This window comes from Scyliorhinus torazame, chromosome 11 (assembly GCF_047496885.1).
Source record: "Scyliorhinus torazame isolate Kashiwa2021f chromosome 11, sScyTor2.1, whole genome shotgun sequence".
Taxonomy (NCBI): domain Eukaryota; kingdom Metazoa; phylum Chordata; class Chondrichthyes; order Carcharhiniformes; family Scyliorhinidae; genus Scyliorhinus; species Scyliorhinus torazame.
In genome coordinates, this window is record NC_092717.1 from 164548162 (window position 1) to 164568299 (window position 20138).

The 20138-nt window shown below is 44.5% G+C and overlaps 1 protein-coding gene across 1 annotated transcript in view; it reads left to right on the top strand.

The window, feature by feature from the left end:
- The window catches only part of LOC140385627 (copine-3-like), a 124778-nt gene that overhangs the window by 95863 nt on the left and 8777 nt on the right, over window positions 1-20138 (top strand). Inside the window, exons 11-15 of the mRNA XM_072467960.1 lie at window positions 4547-4680; window positions 10703-10757; window positions 10848-10899; window positions 12803-12936; window positions 14838-15074. Of these exons, the coding sequence (XP_072324061.1) occupies window positions 4547-4680; window positions 10703-10757; window positions 10848-10899; window positions 12803-12936; window positions 14838-15074 (612 nt within the window). The remainder of the gene's footprint in view (window positions 1-4546; window positions 4681-10702; window positions 10758-10847; window positions 10900-12802; window positions 12937-14837; window positions 15075-20138) is intronic.

The window sequence follows — 20138 nt, forward strand, 5'->3', positions numbered from 1 at the left end:
GAGAAATAAATCTTTCCTTGTCTCTCTGTCTTAAATAAGCGATCCTTACTTTTATACAGTGGCCCTCCCAATTCTAGATTCTTCAACAAGAGGAAACATAATAATAAAGTCATAATAATCGTGTCACAAGTAGGCTTACATTAACACTGCAATGAAGTTACTGTGAAAATTCCCTAGTTGCCACACTACGGCACCTGTTAGGGTACACTGATGTCAAGACCCTCAGAATCTAAAAGGTTTCAATCAAACCATCTCTTACTTTTCTAAACTTCTAGTTGCAAGGCAATACCACAGATGGTGACTGTAGTATTACAAACCTAATCTCTCCAACCTTTCATAGGACAATTCGCCCATTTCTGGTAGTATTCTAGTGAACCTTCTCTGAACTGCTTCCACTGCATTTACATCTTCCCTTAACTAATAATAATAATCTTTATTGTCACAAGTAGGCTTACATTAATACCGCAATGAAGTTACTGTGAAAAGCCCCTAGTCGCCACATTCTGGCGCCTGTTCGGGTACACTGAGGGAGAATTCAGAATGTCCAATTCACCTAACAGCACGTCTTTCAGGAGACCATAATGTACAGAATATTCCCAATGTGGTCTCAACAAGCCCTATAAAACTGAGCATAACCTCCCTAATTATGTAATCAATTCCCGTCACAATAAACAATAACATTCTGGTAGCTTTCCTAATTACTTGCTGTACATGTATACTAGCCTTTTGTGATTCATGCACTAGAACTCTCAGATCCCTCTGCACCTGAGTTGTGAAATCACTCACCATTTTTACTTTTCCTGCCAAAATGGACAATTTGTCCACATTATATTCCATTTATCAGATTTTTACCCATTTACTTCACCTCTCGATGTCCCTTTGTAGCCTCCTTGTGTCCTCTTCACAATTTACTTTTCTACCTATCTTTGTGTCATCAGCAAATTTCTTCATCCAAGTCATTTATATAAATTGTAAAACGTTCAGGCCGCAGCACTGATGTATGTGGCAAACCACTCATTACATCATGCCAACCGGAAAAAGACACACCTGTTTCCTGTTAGCTTGCTAATCCCCTATCCATGCCAATGTGTTATCCCCGACACCATGGGCTTTAATTTTCTGCAACAGAAGGCATTTGATAAGGTGCCACATCAAAGTATTAAAATCCAGTGGTTTCATTTGATCCACAGCATTTGTGATTCTTTCAAAAGAACTCCAATATTTTTAAAAAACATTATTTCCATCACAAAACCATGTTGAGTGTACCTGATTGCCTTGCATTTTTCCAACTGTCCTTTTTTAACATCTTTAATAATGGCTTCCAACATTTTCCCTGTGACAGATGTTAATCTAAATAGCCTGTAGTTTCCTGCTTTCTGTCTCCCTCCCTTTTTGAAGAAGGGAGATACATTTGCTATCTTTGAATCTAATGGAACCTTCCCTGAATCTAGGGAAGTTTGGAAAATTGATACCAATGCATTAATTATCGCATTAGCCATTTCTTTCAAAACTTTTGGGTGATGTCCACACAGGGATTTGTCAGCCTGCACACCCAATAATTTGCTCAATCCTACTTCCTTTGTGATTATAATTTTCCTGAGTCCCTTCTTCCCTTCCATTTTCTGATTTACAGCTATTTCTGGGATGTTACTTATGTCCTCTATAGTGTTATGAACCCCGCTAATGTTGAATGCGAGGGTATCCCAAAACCCAACAGGGTAACTTGGAAACCATTGGTAGTGGTGTATATTTTCATTGGTATAATGTGAGAAAAGATATACAACCAAGGAGGAATCGTCCAGTCTTTTTGTGATTAATTAATAAGAATATTTATGAACTTAAAAGAAAAGCAATGACGAGGGACTATAAGATGCTACAACAGTGCACGTAACTACATTAATGTGCAGTTTAGGTAGATTGGCCATGCTAAATTGCCCCTTAGTGTTCAACGGTTAGATAGGTTTATAGGGTTATTGGGATGGGGTCTAGGTAAGGTGCTCCTTTGGAGGGTCGGTGCTGACTTGCTGCACCAAATGGCCTCCTCCTCCACTGCAGGGATTCTATAATAGCTATGCACATACAGTGTTGTATGAAGTTACCTCTTTGTTCCCAACTACCTACATCTTCTGAACACTGAGACATCCCTTGTTCCCAGTCAACATCCAATATTATATAACTCTGAGCTAAATTCAGCAGATAATTACCATGCACAGGTTATTTGTCCACGTTTGGGGAAAACCGTCTTCAGTTTCAGTGAAGGCATAATCTTCTCGTTTTGAGTTTTGGATTTTAACCGGCTGCCCTTGTAGTAATAACTTGTTTTCAGAGGGGCCAACTCTCTGCAGCAGGGAGTGGCTGTAATGGTAACTGCCTCTACTGTGTCCCTTTCTCCAGTTATTGTGCTATGGATCTATCATTCTTTCCCTTTGATGTTACCCACCCTGTGGATATAGTTTTTAGCGCATAAGTCTCAATTCCTTCATCCCGCCACTTAAGTTATCTCTTCTGTACCCCATTGTTTTCCCCTCGTCACATAGGTAAACACTTGCTTTTCTCACTGTATGCTAATTCGCATATCAAAATCTCCTCCAGCCAGCTGCCCTTATCAATTCCCCTTTTTATTTTAACCCAATTTTCCCCAATTTTTAATAATAGTGAAGACAGATGCAAAATACTTGTTAGCTTAATCTGCCATAGCTCTGCATTCCAGTATCAATTCCTGAAAAGTACAACGCAATTTGTTACCTCTTTTTTAATTTAAATATCTATGCTTTTGTATTTCGAGGTAGATTTCTCCCGTAGTTTTGTTTTCCTCTCCTTTTCAAAGTGTCAACTCTGGCGGGAAAGGCGGTATGCTGCCTGCTGGCTTTTCCCATTGATTGTTTTAGCACTTGGGGACAAAAAACAGGAGGTAGGTCCCATTATGGTCATGTTGGCAGGGCAGGCTCTGAATGAGCCAGCAACTTTGGCTCCTGAAAGTAGGGCACCCTGATATGAAACAAAAAACGAATCACCCACTGGACACAGACCACCCCTATCCCTACCTCGCTGGACACGGACCCGCCCCCCGCCCCAAACCTTCCCAACAGGAGCCCACCCCCATGGAGCAGTGCCAGTGTCCCGCATGGGCATGATCCTCTCCCTTCTGGACAGTACTTACCTGTGCCCCCCTGTCGGATTCTGTTCCCCAGCTCCCCATTTTAAAAAACCTGTCATGAACCCATCAGACCTTGCCGCTGGGGGGAGGGAGCTTTCCTACGTGGGGGGATGTTGCAGCATGAAGGCCCACTAATTATATTAAAATGTATACAAATGGGGATCACGTCATTGCATGGTGAGAACCCCATTACATCACTGTAGAGGGGTGGGGACACTTGAGTGGGGAAATCCTGTCAGCATAAAAGCCATTTTGGTATTCTCTCCTCGTTTCTCTGCCCCGCTCTGTCACTCTCGCCCACTGAAAGTGCGAGTGGTAATGTTGGTGAAACTTTCAGTCCTGTCTTACAGTTTAAAACTAACAGAAACTTAATTAAACGTAGAAATCCAGAAGTCGTTGTCAGTGATCCCTGTTCTTCTACAGGGTGCATCGTTGCAGTCTTCAGACATAAAGGCAGCAGAGAATTGGTGAATTCCCATGAACATTCACATTTTATGCCTGATTTTTGCTGTAAAAAAACATTGAAAATGTTAAGTCTTGAATGAATTGTAAAGAAACTTTTAATGGTGTTCTAAACAGTCCCTGCTCACAAAAAACTGAATTTGTATGTGTCGAATGCCATTCTCTTCAATCCATAATAATTTACTGATCTTTAAAATAATTATTTAGTTTTTAAAGTTTGTTTATGATATTTTAATGTCTACTTTAAAGCCATGTGTATGTCCCAATCTTTATTTTGCTTTCAGAAAAGTAATTAAAAAGTGAAGAACAATTTGTGCTTTTTACATCCTAATTTTCTGTCGGTGAGAATTCTTTGATCTGAGCCTGTACAGCCTCCTTGTTAACTTCACTGATATTGAACACCCTGGATCCCCTATAGATCATGTCTGATTGAAGGTCATGTTGAGAATGGGTCAGTGGACACTCCAGAGCCTGCTAAACGTTTGCGGGCAGCTTTCTTTTAGGCTAGTGGTGAGTGCAGCTTGTTCGTAGTTGAGTGCAAAATGCAAGCAAAAAGATTTTTTCTTTTGAAAAAGTCACTCACTTCTTACTTGGAATTTCCAGAGGCGCTCTCCCCACAGGACTCTCTGGACCACGGAAACATATTCCAAATCATGGTAGTGTAAATGAATTTGTATTTAATAATTGCCCTATGATTTGATATTAAAGCAAATAACTGTTTAATTTGTTCCCTTAATGGACAAGTATGCTCATTAGAGGGGAAAACTTAAATAGAAATCAGCTTCAGTTTTCACTTAAAGAACAAAAGCTGAAGGGTTCCACTCTTAATACAACCAACATGAGCTCCATTTAGCATTGATGTGGCAATGTTGATGATCTGTGTTGTTTGTAATCATTTCCAGCAAATGTTTTCTTGCTTAATTGCAGGTTGGTATTGATTTCACAGGCTCAAATGGAGACCCTCGTAAACCTGACTCTCTACATTACATAAGCCCTAATGGATTTAATGAATACCTGATGGCAATCTGGTCTGTTGGAATGATCATTCAAGACTATGATACGTAATGCATTCTTGTTTTTAAAAAAATCAGTCTAGCTTCTTGCCTTTCATTATGCATCCTTACTTGGTTCCTTTAGGGGCTGCACGGTGGCACAGTGGGAGCACTGCTGCCTCACGGTGCTGAGGACCCATGTTCAATCCTGGCCCCAGGTCACTGATTGTGTGGTGTTTGCATATTCTCCCCATGCATACCAGCTGAAAATTCTGAATTCTCCCTCTGTGTACCCGAATAGGTGCCAGAATGTGGCAACTAGGGGCTTTTCACAGTAACACTTCATTGCAGTGTTAATGTAAGTCTACTTGTGACAATAAAAATATTATTATTATTATGTCTGTGTGGGTCTCACCCCCACAACCCAAAGATGTGCAGGGTAGGTGGATTGGCTCTGCTAAATTGCTCCTGAATTGAAAAAATTAAAAAATAGATAAAAATTAAAAAAGAATAACACTTGGTCCCTTTGGACTACTCCGAGATCCTTGCCCCTAGGGTGGATGGATGAACTGATCCCAAACCTTCACCAGCGATTTTCCTGTTTTTAAAAAAAAGCAGTGGCTGGAAAGTGTGTGATCAGACTGAGGCAATTTGCCTTCTCTTCCTCCTTATTACTGCTTGGCAGCTCTTGGGGTGGGTTTCTCATTCAATCGGACTCCGTGGCATCGGGAAGGGGGTGTCTGCTGAGAGCCATCCCACAGTCTTTGCTGCTGACATTCCAACAATCCCCCCCCCCCCCCCCCCCCCCCACTGCCACAATAACCATCCTGTGACCCTGTCCTGCCATCACTCACCTGTGTCTGGGTCCATAAGTGTTCCTTGTGCAGGTGCAGTACTGGCAGCAGCCACTGACTCACTGGTGGCACTGCCAAGCCATGAAGAACTGCCATCTCTAGTTGGCTAGTAGATCTTGACGGGCAGCATTTCCAGCTCCTTTATAGAGGCAATGTGGGTCCCTTGCCAACCCCCCTTGCCAGTGGGCAAGACCCCTGCTGCCTCCATTATATACCACCCAAAGTTTTGAACACCTCTATCTCAACATCGTCTGCTCTAAGAAGAACAACCCCAAATTCTCCAGCCTTATCTGCTTAACTGGAAACATTCTAGCAAATTACTCTGCATCCTCTCCATGGCCTTCATATTCTTCTGAAATTGTGGTGCCCAAAATTGGACATAATATATAATGGTGGCAGAACCAGTATTTTATAATGGTCCATCATCATTTCCTTGCTTTTGTACTCATTGGGCTATATTCTTGGCCATTCACTGGCTGCAGGATTCTCTGCTCCTGCTGCTTGTCAATGGGATTTCCCATTGAAGCCACCTCACACCACCGGGAACAGGGAATCTCAACGGCAGGGGATTTCTTGGCATTGTCTATTTATAAAGACCAGAATCACGTACACCGTTTTTAGTTCTTCGCCAAAGTGGCGACTAGGGACTTTTCACAGTAACTTCATTGAAGCCTACTTGTGACAAGTGATTATTATTATTATTAAGTACCTTGCCACCTTCAGTCATTGTATGTATACACCCAGCTATCTGTGCTCCTTCACCCCCTACTGAATTGTACCCTTTTGTTTCTATTGCCTGTCATTTTTCTTTCTAGCAAAATGTATCCATTTGGATTTCTGAGCTTGCTTTCAGCTGACCACACAATCTACTAAGCTTTCTGCCCAACCCCCCTCTTCCCCCCCCCCCCCCAAGTCTATGACAATCCACATCACTGTTTACTACACTTATAATTTTTATAACATCTGAAAATTTTGAGAGTACTCTGTATGCCCAACTACAGGGGCTGCATTTTTGCTGCTTGAGCCATGTAAGAATGGGAGATAAGGGGATTTAGGATTCCTGTCTCCTTTTCAGTGCGGCAGTTTTTGTTGTGCGAGATAAGAGTGTGGGTAGAAAGCTTTCACCCTGAACTCTCCACATGGCTGTCCCCATTGCAAGGGTAGCATCTCCTAGCACCCTGCAATTTTTGTGGAGTTTGGCCATGCTTCTCCATAATCTGTAGTTCACCTGAACCATAGTCTGAATCTGGCAACCTTTTGATAGGCAAGTTCAAAAGGTCTTACCCATACCCCCACTCCCTCCCTTCCGCATGGCCCCTCATACTCTCAATGCCAACTCATGACCCTTCCAACCCCATTCACCCAGTCTACACTATGGGCGCGATTCTCCTGAAAAGTTTCCAAGTGTTGTAGCGAGTGGAAATTGCCACGCGTTACCCGGCACTCGGTGCAGGGAAACCGACAATGCAATTCAACGTTAATTGTTCCACTTAAGGAGGCCTGACGGGTTTCTCGCCGCAAATAACACCTCACCTGCCGATTCGCCCAGTCTGCGCTCACCAGCCCCCGTGTTAACAAGGTTGAGCAGCACATAAACTGCCCTTGCTCGGCCAACCCCAACCAGCTTGCAGTAATGGCGCTGAGGAGACCGGCCCCAAGATTCGTGGACACTGACCTGGGGATGCTCCTGGACCCGGTGGAGGCCAGGAGGGATGACCTGTTCCCCCAGGTGTCCCGGAGGGTGAGCCACAAGGCAGACAGTGCTGCCTGGGACAAGGTGGCAGCAGCCATTAGCTCCAACAGTATGACAAAGAGGACTGGCCCCCAGTACAGGAAGAAGGTCAACGACCTACACCGGGCAGTAAGAGTGAGTAGACACGAACGCCACCTCCCCTTCCCATCAAAGGGAGCATCACCCCCAACTCTCCAAGTGACCCCCAACCCTCCCTCCCTCTTCCTCCCCTAGCCTTCACCCCCACTCCCACCACTGAACCACGTGTGTCTCTAACGATGCTCTTTGTGTGTCTCCTCAGGAAAAACTCTCTCACAATCGGCGGGAGACGGCCCAGACTGCCGTTGGGGTGCCAGACATAAGAATCCTCACCACCTTTGAGGAACATACCCTGGAGGTGATGGGGGTGGCCGAGCACAAGGCGATCACCAATGCGGAGGCTGGCGGACGCCGCAGAGGTAAGGAACTACCGGGATCCACCTGGAGGACCTATCAAATGTGAGTAATGATTGCCTTACTGACTGACCCATCCCTCCCACTGACCACATGTCCATTCTGCCGCAGGTCGTCCAGCCGATGGCGCCGGCCCATCCCGGGTGGTCCCCTCTCCGACTCCAAGGAGAACACCTCAGAGGAGAGCTCCGAGGATGCCACCGTGGTCACGGCACAGCTGTCATCCCCACCCTCCACCAGCACAGATACACACACCTCGGTGGGACATGTTAGTGGTCAGGCTGCTGGGACATAATCTGGTGAGCACAACACTGCTGCTGATGTGCATCTGGTGGAGGCAGAAACGCCCAGGAGAGACAGCAGTCAGAGGTCTGCTGGATCCCTGCATGCTAAGCCACTGGAAATGGGGTTACCCGGAGCTGATGGGGATGATAAGGAGCGGCTGGGACATTAAGAGGGAGATGGCAGCATCACTCCAGGAGATCCATGGCCGCTTGGAGGTGTCTCAGAGACTGCGGGCGCAGGAGATGGCACTGGCAATGAGTGGCACTGAGGCCAACATTGCTAGGGTGGCGACCGCAATGGAGAGCCTGGTGCACGACGTCGGCACCATGAGTGAAGGTGCCCAAGGCACCACGTGTTTGATTACGGCCATGTCTGAGGGTCTCAGCAGAATGTCTGACTCGCTGGGGGATGTCACCCAGTGCCAGGCTAACCTAGATGAGGTTCTGCGGGACATGTCCCACTCTGAGATGGGCATGGCCGACGTGCATGCCCCAGTCACTGAGGAGCATTGCTGAGGGCATCGCTACCATGGTGCAGACCATGGGAAAGCACCAGGGCTGGCAGAGCCAGACGATGCAGGGGTAGGCAGGACTCAAACTAGCTGCCCCTCCGTCCCAAGGTGAACGCCAGGGTCCATGGGCACCAATCAGGAAATGGTGGCCTGTGTGCCAACCTGGACTTGTCTCATGTAGTGGCAACAGTGGCCACCAGCTCCCGAGAGTTCCATCCCTCTGATGGATGAGGCCACGTCTCGCAGGCAGCACACAGGACAGAGCGGCACGGCTGTGCATTGGCTGCCGGCAAGTGAGCCAGGGTCCTCCGGCTCCAGAGCCCCCAGAGATCGCCCGCCAGGGGCATCGAGGGCCATGGGACGAGGTAAGCAGCTGGCTGCCTCCACCTCAGATGTGCATCCTGGGGAAACACCAAGATGTAGTGGTAGAGCTAGGAGGGCCAAGCATGTTGAGGATCACTGAGGGCATGGGAGGAGGGGGTGGGGTTGGGAACTCCGGGGTTGGGGGCGGCACCATTTTGAATGGAGTATTGAACAGCACATTAAACAACATTTTGCACAACCATTATGGTGACTCTGTCACTTTCTTCCGCAATGTGGGTTGACCCCCGGACCCTTTGCCCACCTCTCCAGGCAAATCCCCTGATGCCGCTAACCCAAGCTCCGGTTGTGGACGCGTCCCTGGAGCTGTGTGCCATCCCATGGGTGTTCGGATGTTGGCTGCTGCGTGTGAGGTGTTGCCTCACGCAGTGTTCAGGCACAGTGTCCAGGCATCAAGGTGTGATTGGAATGCTAGGCAATGACCCCCCACATGCTATGTGGCCTGCCCACCCAGGGGAGGTGCCTGATTAGCGGTAGCCTTCAGACGTGCAGCCAGAGTCCTCAGCAGTCGGTGGGGGTTAGGGTGATCGGTGGGGCAGACGGACAGGGACAAGGGTTGCTCCCGGAATGGGGTTGGCATGGTGGTGCCGCGAGCGATTGCCCCGCCCAGTGTCAAAGCTGGTCAAAGGGTCATCTGGACTTGAAACGTCAGCTCTTTTCTCTCCGTACTGATGCTGCCAGACCTGCTGAGATTTTCCAGCATTTTCTCTTTTGAACTCACTGAAAGATGTCAATTAAGCAAAGTCGGCAATTTACTTCACTGGTCATAACAGAATCCCTGCTGAGCTTATACTTTTATTGATTTGAGTTCTCAGCCAAGCATGCATAATGAGGCTGACTGATGGGAGGATAGCAGCTACAGCGCCTGACTACTTTTATTACAACTGGAATGAAGTGCCAGAGAACCAAGGTGGGCCTTCTAATCGGACTACGTTGGCACATGCCTCCCCACATGGCAGCCTATGATCTGCTTCCTGGGTTGGCGAGCCTGACTCGATCATGCACCTGCCTCCTCAAGAGTGAGAAATCATATGATTTGAGGCTCTTTAAACTAAGCTGGGTCCCTGTTGGAGCTACTCGCCTCAGTAGCAAATATTGGACCCTACGGAATTAATATATTATCATAAAAAGCAATTGGCCTGACTAATTAAAAAAATAAAATTTAACATTTTTGCTAAATTCACCCACCTATAAAGAAATTATAGTTACCTTGCTTTCTGCCTCATCATTTGTCACTTCAGTGCAATAAGTTTATGCATGTTTTAAAATTTATTTTTGGGATGTGAGCACCCCGCGTAAGGCCAACATTTATAGGCCTTCCCTCATTCCCTTTGTGATGAATAAATGAGAACCAGAGCAAGGTAACCTTTAGAATGATCTTTATATTTTGTACTTTATCATTCATACACCTCTAATCCATTCTCTTCCTTTATCATTTCTAATTCCAGTGTTGGAACACTGTTTAATTTGAACAGTCAGTTTTTTTCCCTTGTGCAATTAAAAACCTACTGTTACGGTCTTTGTATTGGAAGGAGTATAGCCCTGCCTTTAGCAATCCCGCTGGTCTGGGAACTTGAAAGTTTCAAACTTTTTTAGGTCAGGGGGATTATGTCTGAGTTCTATTGGATCGCCTGAATGCTGTTCTTTCATCAAAGTAGTTGCCTGTCAGCATATTTTCTTGCCAAGAAAATTTTAATCTGAACTAGCATTATAAACAAGCTAAAGCACATCTAGAACAATTTGGCCTGCCTTGTAAATGATGGAGATATACCACTGGATGAGCTTTTGCAGAATATTTGTTGTAGCACATTGCTGGTTATGATTGTTTTCTTTGCTTTCAATTTACTGGTGAATGTCTGATTATGATTATTTCAGAGACAAATTGTTCCCAGCGTTTGGATTTGGTGCACAGATCCCCCCTAATTGGCAGGTAAATATGGAACAATTAATGAAAGGTATTACTAATTTGATTTTATATTTTGTGTACAATTTATACTTTGATGGCTTTTCCCCTCTGCAGGTATCACATGAATTTCCACTTAATTTCAACTCTGCCAATCCATTCTGTGCAGGTATGGCATTCTCCTCCTCTGACATTTTTTAGCATGTTTTAAAATGACAGTAGGGGCAATACTAAACTTATTTTCCGACGTATTGTGTAAGATGGAGGTATTTTGTAGCACTGAGGTTTCATGATCAAGTATTCAACATGGGGATGGTCAAATCTAATTAATTAAAAGACACAAAATGCATAACTTTAGAAGATCCACTCCATATACTTCAGTTCTACATTGTGTGGAAGGTTGCATCATATTTCACTTGTTAATGAAAAGAACATAAAAGGTTTTATTAATGGCATAACAATACTGTGAACTATTTGAAAGGATAGAGTAAGAGATGAAGTATCATGTATTTCATTGCACTGTGAAAAGTTGCCATATAGTTATGACTATGCCAGAATAAATTTTAAATGAAATGCTCAGTGTTGTGCAAAATAATATAATTAATATAACATATGATGTGGAATCATGGAATCCCTACAGAAGGAGAAGGAGGCCATTCGGCCTAGCGGGTCTACGGACTCTGCCCATTCCCACTCCATCGCCCCATCCCCGTAACTCCACCTAACCTTTGGGCACTAAGGGGCAATTTAGCATGGCCAATCCACCTAACCTTCACATCTTTTTTTAATGATTATGCGGTGGTGCTATCATTTGCTGCTTATGACCTGCAAGCACTGATGCTAAGAGAAAGCTTAAAAGCCCATTTTTTCCTGGATCCATTTATGTAAATAGAATCTGATTCAATTTGTCTGTATGTGCTTTCTGTTTTGGAAAATTAGTTTGTAAAATTTCAAATTAAGATGTGAGGTAATTCCAATCTTACGAACTCTTCTTCCTTTAACATCCTCCTTAAAATCCATCTCTTTGACAGTTTTTGGTCACCCTGCCCAACATCTCATTCTTTGTCTTGGCATCTATTGGTGCCTTTGATTAATCTCTGTGAACCTCCTTCAGATGTTTTTCTACATGGTGCTATAGAAATAAAAGTTGTGGTAGATGTTGCTGGAAACATTGGATTTTACAGTACAGAGGATGCCATTTAAATATTATATCTGCTTTGGATACTTTTTAAAACAATTGAAAACTAATCCTATTGGCCCATTTTGTCATATCTTTGTATCTTTGCCCTTTTCAAAAAATGCACCTAAATTTTCCATGAAAGATGCAATGGTCTCTGCTTCATTCATTTCCTGTCTTAAATCTCCAAACAATGTTTGTAGTTTCAATAAATAAGGCTGGTGTCCTCAGAACCTCGTGATCTGAGCCACATGTGCTTTCCAGGTAATGTATTTGAGCAGCTAGAACCTCAGTCTTGGTTTTCTTGTTGGAAGTGCCACTCCAGAGGCTTGAGCATGCAGTTCAAGCTGACACTTCAGCGCTGTACTGGGGGGGGGGGGGGGGATGTCAGTGCCAGAATGATGTTAAACAGAGGCCTTGTCTCCCCTCTTAACTGGACATAAAATATCCCACAGCACCATTTTTGAAAAATGTCGAGGGAGTTCTCCCCAGTATAATCTGACCATTAATTATCCCACAACCAATATCACTAAAAGAAAATCTGACAGTTAACGCATTGTTGGTTGTGGGAGCTGGCTGTGCACAAATTGACCATCCGTTTTCCTACATTACAATGCTTAGTACACTTCCAAAATACTTCATGGGCTGTAAAGCACTTTGGGATGATCTGAGGTTATGAAAGGTGCTTTATAAATGCAGGTAATTCTTTTTCGTTTAATGTTATCCAACTAGTACATCTGTGTAAAATGTTTCCTGAAACATTCAAAACGGGCTTGTGTGTTGAGTAAGTTGTTCTGCAAAATTGTTAACTTATTGGGCCACAAGTTGTGGTGAGCATGATATGTTCTCTTTCTTGCATGAAATTTGATGTTTCATTATGAATTGTGTTTATTAGGAGTGGAGGGGATAATTGATGCCTATCGAAACTGTCTGCCTCAAGTCAAGCTCCATGGACCTACAAACTTTTCACCCATTATAAACCATGTGGCAGGATTTGCAGCTGCAGCAGCACAGCAGCCCATAGCGTCAGTGAGTATTCCTCCATGTACATATTCCTTTCTGCAGGCTCCATCAGGGGGCCTGCAGAAAAAATCTAGATCAAAAGGGCATCATAATGTTGTTCTCTGTATGTCTGATGAGGTTTATCTCAGGAAGCTGCTACTGTTACAATAATGAGATTTTATTTTTTAAAAGCAACATACAATTTGTGTTGTAATATATGTTGGTGCATACAATCAAAAATAGTACAAAGGAGCACTATGCAGTTTCTGGTAAATGCTTGAAGAAGCAAAATATTACTGTCTGTGGCTTTGAATATTTTATCCATGAGAGAAATGCTTTGTGGATTGAATAGCTTCATGATGACATCATTGACAACCACGAGAATATTATGTCATTACAAATGAGAATTTTTTAAAAAGCTAGTATGGGCTGGAGCATAGCAGGTTAAACTGGAATCTGTTAACATTGCCTCTTATTTGTCAGGGTTGGAGATTTTCACCTGCCAGTGTGAAAAATAAAACTTTGTTGAGATAAGGAATCCCAAATAATGTTTCAAAATGAGTATTTTTGATTACTGTTAGAAGTATTGCTGTGTGCTTAATCTAGAAATGTTGTGCACAATATTTCTGTGTTATCTTGCATTAAAGGAGGGAGAGAGATATCGACATGGAGCCTTTGCAAGCTAATTCCTTTCTCACTGTACTGCTGGAGGCTGATAGAAAAGCTATAGCATTCAACCCTTGTGTAAAGATTCTCTTCTTGAACAGATAATCTTAAAATTAATTGGGAACTATACAGGGAGCAAGATATCTGGAGATGAATCCTCCTAGTTGAGGCAGAGTTTCATCAGAGCAGAAGTATGTCTTCCCATTCTTGATCCATTTTCCTCGATTAAGAGTCATTGCATGTACATGACAAGACTCCTCATGAGGGGGAAACGCTAAGGGAGGAGCTTTTGGCAGTGAAAAAACCCTGGAGGCATAAGCTCTCCTGAAGGTCAGAATGAAGGCATCCGTTGATGGCTGTAGCCAAGATTGAAGTAATAAGGGCCAACGGGAAGGAGGAAGCTACTAAAATGAAGCAATCTGTGGCCTACTTCTCAACTTTACCTGTCAGCCTCGGAAAGCAGCAGTGGGGAGGGAAAGGATGGAAATCTGGTGTGAAGTCAACTCAGTTGCACATAGTGTGAATGGAAGCAGCAGCATTCACAGTGGGTGTTGGGAAGACCATCCCAGTCAGCATGAGGAAATTCTGGCTTCTTCACCTGAATTTTTCAGCATACACCCCTGCAATGTCACCTGATGTTGGTTGTGGTCACAGAAGGGAATCCCCCCCTTTGACTTCAATTATTTCATAACTATTTAAAATGTGTATCAGAAACTATTGTTTTAATTGTCACAAAATGAGGCCATTCAGCCATCACCGTTGTGTTGGCTCTCTAAAAGAGCTGTCGAATTAGTTTCAATCTTCAGCTTTGTCTCAATACGTTTTTTTCAATTTTCTTCACCAAATATTTGTCTCTTTCGCATTCCAATTTCCTTATCTCTCCTTGTAATTAAAGCCTCTCATTTTGTGACATAATCTGAGTAAATCATGTGCATTTCCCAATGACTTTGTTGTCTTTCTTAAAATGGTGTACCCAAAACTGAACATGATGCATTAGAATTCCTGCAAATTCCCTACTCTGCTGCTGTATCTGTTTATATCTCTATCATTCCTTTATCCCCAAGTTTAAAATTTCAGCCATGATTTTTACTTCTGACGGGTTAGCAGCAATGTGAAACAAAATTATCTTCTAGTGTTCCTACATTTATACTGTAAATGCAGTTTTACTGTGTACCTCAAACTATGTGTCCATTAAATTTAATGTGCCTGATAATAAAATGCATTTGCAGCATATTGAATTGCATTTTCCTGTTCTTTAACAGCAATATTTCATCCTCCTGATCATCACAGATGGAGTGATAACAGATTTAGATGATACAAGACAGGCCATTGTTAATGCTGCGAAGTTGCCAATGTCCATCATCATTGTTGGTGTTGGTGGAGCAGATTTCAGTGCCATGGAATTTCTGGACGGTGATGACTGTGTCCTGAAATCACCCACTGGTGAAATAGCTATCCGAGATATTGTCCAGTTTGTGCCGTTTAGAAAATTTCACAATGTAAGTCTTGCATGGTTACAGTGTAACATATTACATCACTTACAAGATTTAATTTTACATTGTGTTTTAAAAATTGTAAAAACTGATTTCATGTAAAGAGTTTTGCACAGGGTGAGATTACATTATTGGTATTTTTGGCAAATATCTATACCTATCTGTTCCAACATTGCCAGCACATTTGTTGCAATTGCTTTTATCTTGTTCTGTCCTATTGTTGTCCAAGTTGCAGTTTAAACCTCACTTCCAGATTCTTGGAGCTGAGAAAATTTAGAAAAACAAACAACTGTAGAATTCATCAAAATAGATTTATGGCTCTTACACAGTTCAGGGCATCATCTGGTTTTAGTCAAGTATAACAACAGCAATAACTAATATTTATGTAGCATTGTTGTAAAACATTCCAAAGCACTTCACAGCAGTGTTAGCAAACAAAATCTGACACTCCGCCACATAAGATATTAGTACAGGGGATTCAAGTCTGAAGGAGCATCTTAAAGGAAGACAGAGAGGGTTAAGGAGAGGGAATTTCAGAGCTTGGGTCTTGGCAGCTGAAGGAATGGCTACCAATGATGAAGTGATGAAAATTGGGCATGTACAAAGGTGTAAAATCAGAAAAATTCAAGAGGATTCTGAAAGTAGTAGGACTGGAGGAGGTTACAAAGCTAGCAAATGGTGAGACCATGTAAGGAGTTGAAAACAAGAACAAGAATTTCCAGGTCAAGGCTTGATGAACTGGGAGCCAAAGTAGGAAAGTAAACATGAGAGAAGAAATTGGGTGTATATTAAGATAGGTGCTTGAGAATTTTACAGCACATGTAAGGTGAAAGGTTAATCGAGATAATGTTGGATTAGTCAAATATCAAGGCATGGATGTTGGTTTCAGCAGAATAAAAGCAGGAGGAGGCCATTTGGCAGCGTTATCATGCTCACCTATTCAATAAGATCATGGCTGTCACGAAGCACACTGATGTTATCTGCTAGGGTATTTTGTTTTGGTGTGAGGAGACAAGTGAAACCCCATTGAGAATAAATAGCTCAGTTGTGTAACAAGTATTAAACACTATGTATGAAAGTAAGGAAAAGGCAAATACACACAAACAGGATGATTCTACTCATGCAATTAAGATGTATGAATTGTTAAACACACAGTTTCTATAGAATATGTCCCTTGTTGCACAATATATCTACGATACCTGAACGCTAAAGACTTCCCCTGTTCCCCAAACAACATCCAAGTTGAAAAACCGGCTATAGTAACACACAATACAGGATGATACTCAAATCTGGGAACTGTCTTTTTCCTAGTCCAGAAAAGGTTTTATGAAGGGTTTCAGCAGGGTCGCACAGTGGGGCAGTGGTTAGCACTGCTGTCTCACGGCGCCAAGGTCCCATGTTTGATCCGGCCCTGGGTCACTGTCCGTGTGGAGTTTGTACATTTTCCCCGTGTTTGGGTGGGTTTTGGCCCCCCAACGCAAAAGATGTGCAAGGTAGGGGGATGGGGCACACTAAATTGCACCTTAATTGGAAAAAACTAATTGGGTACTCTATATTTATTTTAAAAATGAAGGGTTTCTGCACTGCCTTGGCTCTAAGACTCAGACCCTTGTTTGTTGTAAACCTGGCCTTCAGATTTAGTGGCTGAAAACTGGCCTGTTCGCTTTCAGGGACTGCTCAATGGTAACTGCTTGTCCTGCTTCTCAGGGTTTGGGCAATTATACCTTTGGTGTTCTTTGATTATGCGTTGGGTGTATTCGGGTGTCTGCCCATATCAACGTTCTTGACTATAAATTAAAATATTTATATCTCCGGGACCGTACCAATGTCTATAATCTGTTTCTCTTCCCCCCCCCCCCCCCCCCCCCCCATAATCTTTGACTCCCTTGTAGATCAAAAAGTTGTAAAATGTAGAACGATAGAAAAGTTACAGAACAAAAGGTGGCCGTTCCGCCCATAACTGGGATAGAATGTAACATAGCAAAATTTGTGGATGATATTAAAATAGGTGGGAAAGCTGGCAGTGAAGAGGAGATAAAGATTTTGCAGATGGATATAGATAAATGAGGAGATTAGGCTAAAATTTGGCAGCTGGAGTTTATTGTGAGGTTATCCATTTTGGCCGAAAAAATAGAAAGGCAAATTATTATCTAAATGGAAAGCAGATTTAAAATGTGTCTGGGCAGAAGGATGTGGGTGTCTTTGTTCATGAATCACAGAAAGACGGTATGCAGGTACAGCATGTAATTAAAAAGGCAAATGGAATGTTAGCGTTTATTGCAAAAAGACTGGAGCATAAAAGTAGAGAAGTGTTGTTGCAGCACAGAAAGCGGTCATTCGGCCCATAACTGGGTGTTGTATATGAGAGTGTTGGTGAGACCACATCTGGAGTATTGTGTTTAGTTTTGGTCTCCTTATTTGAGGAAGAATGTGGTGGCACTGGAGGCAGTTCCGGGGATGAAAGGACTGACGTTTGAGAGATTATAAACAGTTTGGGCTTATACTCGCTGGACTTTAGATGAGAAGGGATCTGATTGAGGTACATAAAATACTAAAATGGATTGATAAAGTAAACATAGACCAAATGTTTGTTCCCCCTTGTGGGAAAATCTAGAATGAGGTCACAGATATAGATTGAGAGGTGGTAGATTTAGAACTGAGATGAGGAGGAACTACTTCTCGCAGAGGGTGGAGAATTTGTGGAACTTGCTGCCCCATAGTACGGTGTAATCTGAGTCATTAAATTGTTTCAAGAAGGAGATAGATATATTTTTGATTTTTTAAAAAAGGTTAAAGGGTGTAGCGCACAAAGACTCCGTGAGACGAATAGAGTGAAGTCAATGAGGCTTTATTAAGCGTGTCTGTTCCCCCGCAGCTCGATAGTAAACTGGCCTGTGGGGGGAGACTCCGGCTTCTTATACTCCGCCTTCAGGGCGGAGCTTGAGGTCAACGGCCAACCAGGACCCGGGATCTGTCAGCCAATGACATTAGGGCTTCCAGTCCCACATGACCCCCAATACATACTACCACATTAACCCCTTGTCAAAATGAACCCGGCGGGGTGATGCTTCGTATGGTGGTAAGGGTTTACAGGGCTGGTCCTGGGAGGACAAAACATTCACATGGCAATACAGTATTGGACAATTTTGTCCTGTTGCAACTATTTACAGAGGGTATAGGAAGAAAAGCAAAATGTTCTTGTGAACAGTCCATATTTGTTTTACATCGACGCCACAAGTCGGTCGGGCGGTCTGGTCGTCCGTGTCGATCGCCTCGGCCCCGGCGGTGGTGGTGGTGCTTGTACCAGTGTTGTCGCCTCCAGGAGCCGTACGGTTTCAGCTCGGGCTTGATTCTTGGTCGGTGCTGAGGGGAGGGGAACCGATCCTCCTGGGAAGGGGGCGGTCGCGGGGTGCGGCGATGGCAGGAAGGGGGGGGGTTGGGTTGATGGTGTCGGGGGGGGGTGGTGTTGCCGGCGGGCGCCAGATCCCGCAGGGAGACCGTGTCCTGTCGGCCGTCGGGGTACTCCACGTAGGCGTACTGGGGGTTCGCGTGGAGGAGGTGAACCCTTTCGACCAACGGGTCCGCCTTATGTGCCCGCACATGCTTTCGGAGCAGGATGGGTCCTGGGGCCGCCAACCAGGTTGGCAGCGACGTTCCAGAGGAGGACCTCCTAGGGAAGACAAGGAGACGCTCATGAGGCATTTGATTAGTGCTCGTACATAATAACGACCGGATGGAATGGAGAGCGTCCGGGAGGACCTCCTGCCACCGTGAAACTGGGAGGTCCCTGGACCGTAGGGCCAGTAGGACGGCCTTCCAGACCGTGCCGTTCTCCCTTTCTACTTGCCTGTTCCCCCGGGGGTTGTAGCTGGTCATCCTGCTTGAGGCTATGCCCTTGCTGAGCAGGAACTGGCGCAGCTCGTCACTCATGAAAGAGGACCCCCTGTCGCTGTGGACGTATGCGGGGTAACCGAACAGTGTGAAGATGCTGTTCAGGGCTTTAATGACTGTGGCCGCGGTCATGTCAGAACAGGGAATGGCAAAAGGGAAGCGGGAGTATTCGTCCACTACATTAAGAAAATATGCGTTGCGGTCGGTGGAGGGGAGGGGGGCCTTTGAAGTCCAGACTGAGGCGCTCAAAGGGACGGGAAGCCTTTATCAGGTGCGCTTTATCTGGCCTGTAGAAGTGCGACTTGCATTCCGCGCAGATGTGGCAGTCCCTTGTGACTGTACGGACCTCCTCTAAAGAGTATGGGAGATTGCGGGACTTGCTGAAGTGGAAAAACCGAGTGACCCCTGGGTGGCAGAGGTCCTTGTGGAGGGTTCGGAGATGGTCCACTTGTGCGTTGGCACATGTGCCGCGGGATAGGGCATCGGACGGCTCGTTCAGCTTTCCGGGACGACACAAGATATCATAGTGATAGGTGGAGAGTTCGATCCTCCACTGCAAGATCTTGTCGTTCTTGATCTTGCTCCGCTGTGCATTATCGAACATGAAGGCAACCGACCGTTGGTCAGTGAGGAGAGTGAATCTCCTGCCGGCCAGGTAATGCCTCCAATGTCAAAGAACAAAGAACAAAGAAATGTACAGCACAGGAACAGGCCCTTCGGCCCTCCAAGCCCGTGCCGACCATACTGCCCGACTAAACTACAATCTTCTACACTTCCTGGGTCCGTATCCTTCTATTCCCATCCTATTCATATATTTGTCAAGATGCCCCTTAAATGTCCCTATCGTCCCTGCCTCCACTACCTCCTCCGGTAGTGAGTTCCAGGCACCCACTACCCTCTGCGTAAAAAACTTGCCTCGTACATCTACTCTAAACCTTGCCCCTCTCACCTTAAACCTATGCCCCCTAGTAATTGACCCCTCTACCCTGGGGAAAAGCCTCTGACTATCCACTCTGTCTATGCCCCTCATAATTTTGTATACCTCTATCAGGTCGCCCCTCAACCTCCTTCGTTCCAGTGAGAACAAACCGAGTTTATTCAATCGCTCCTCATAGCTTATGCCCTCCATACCAGGCAACATTCTGGTAAATCTCTTCTGCACCCTCTCTAAAGCCTCCA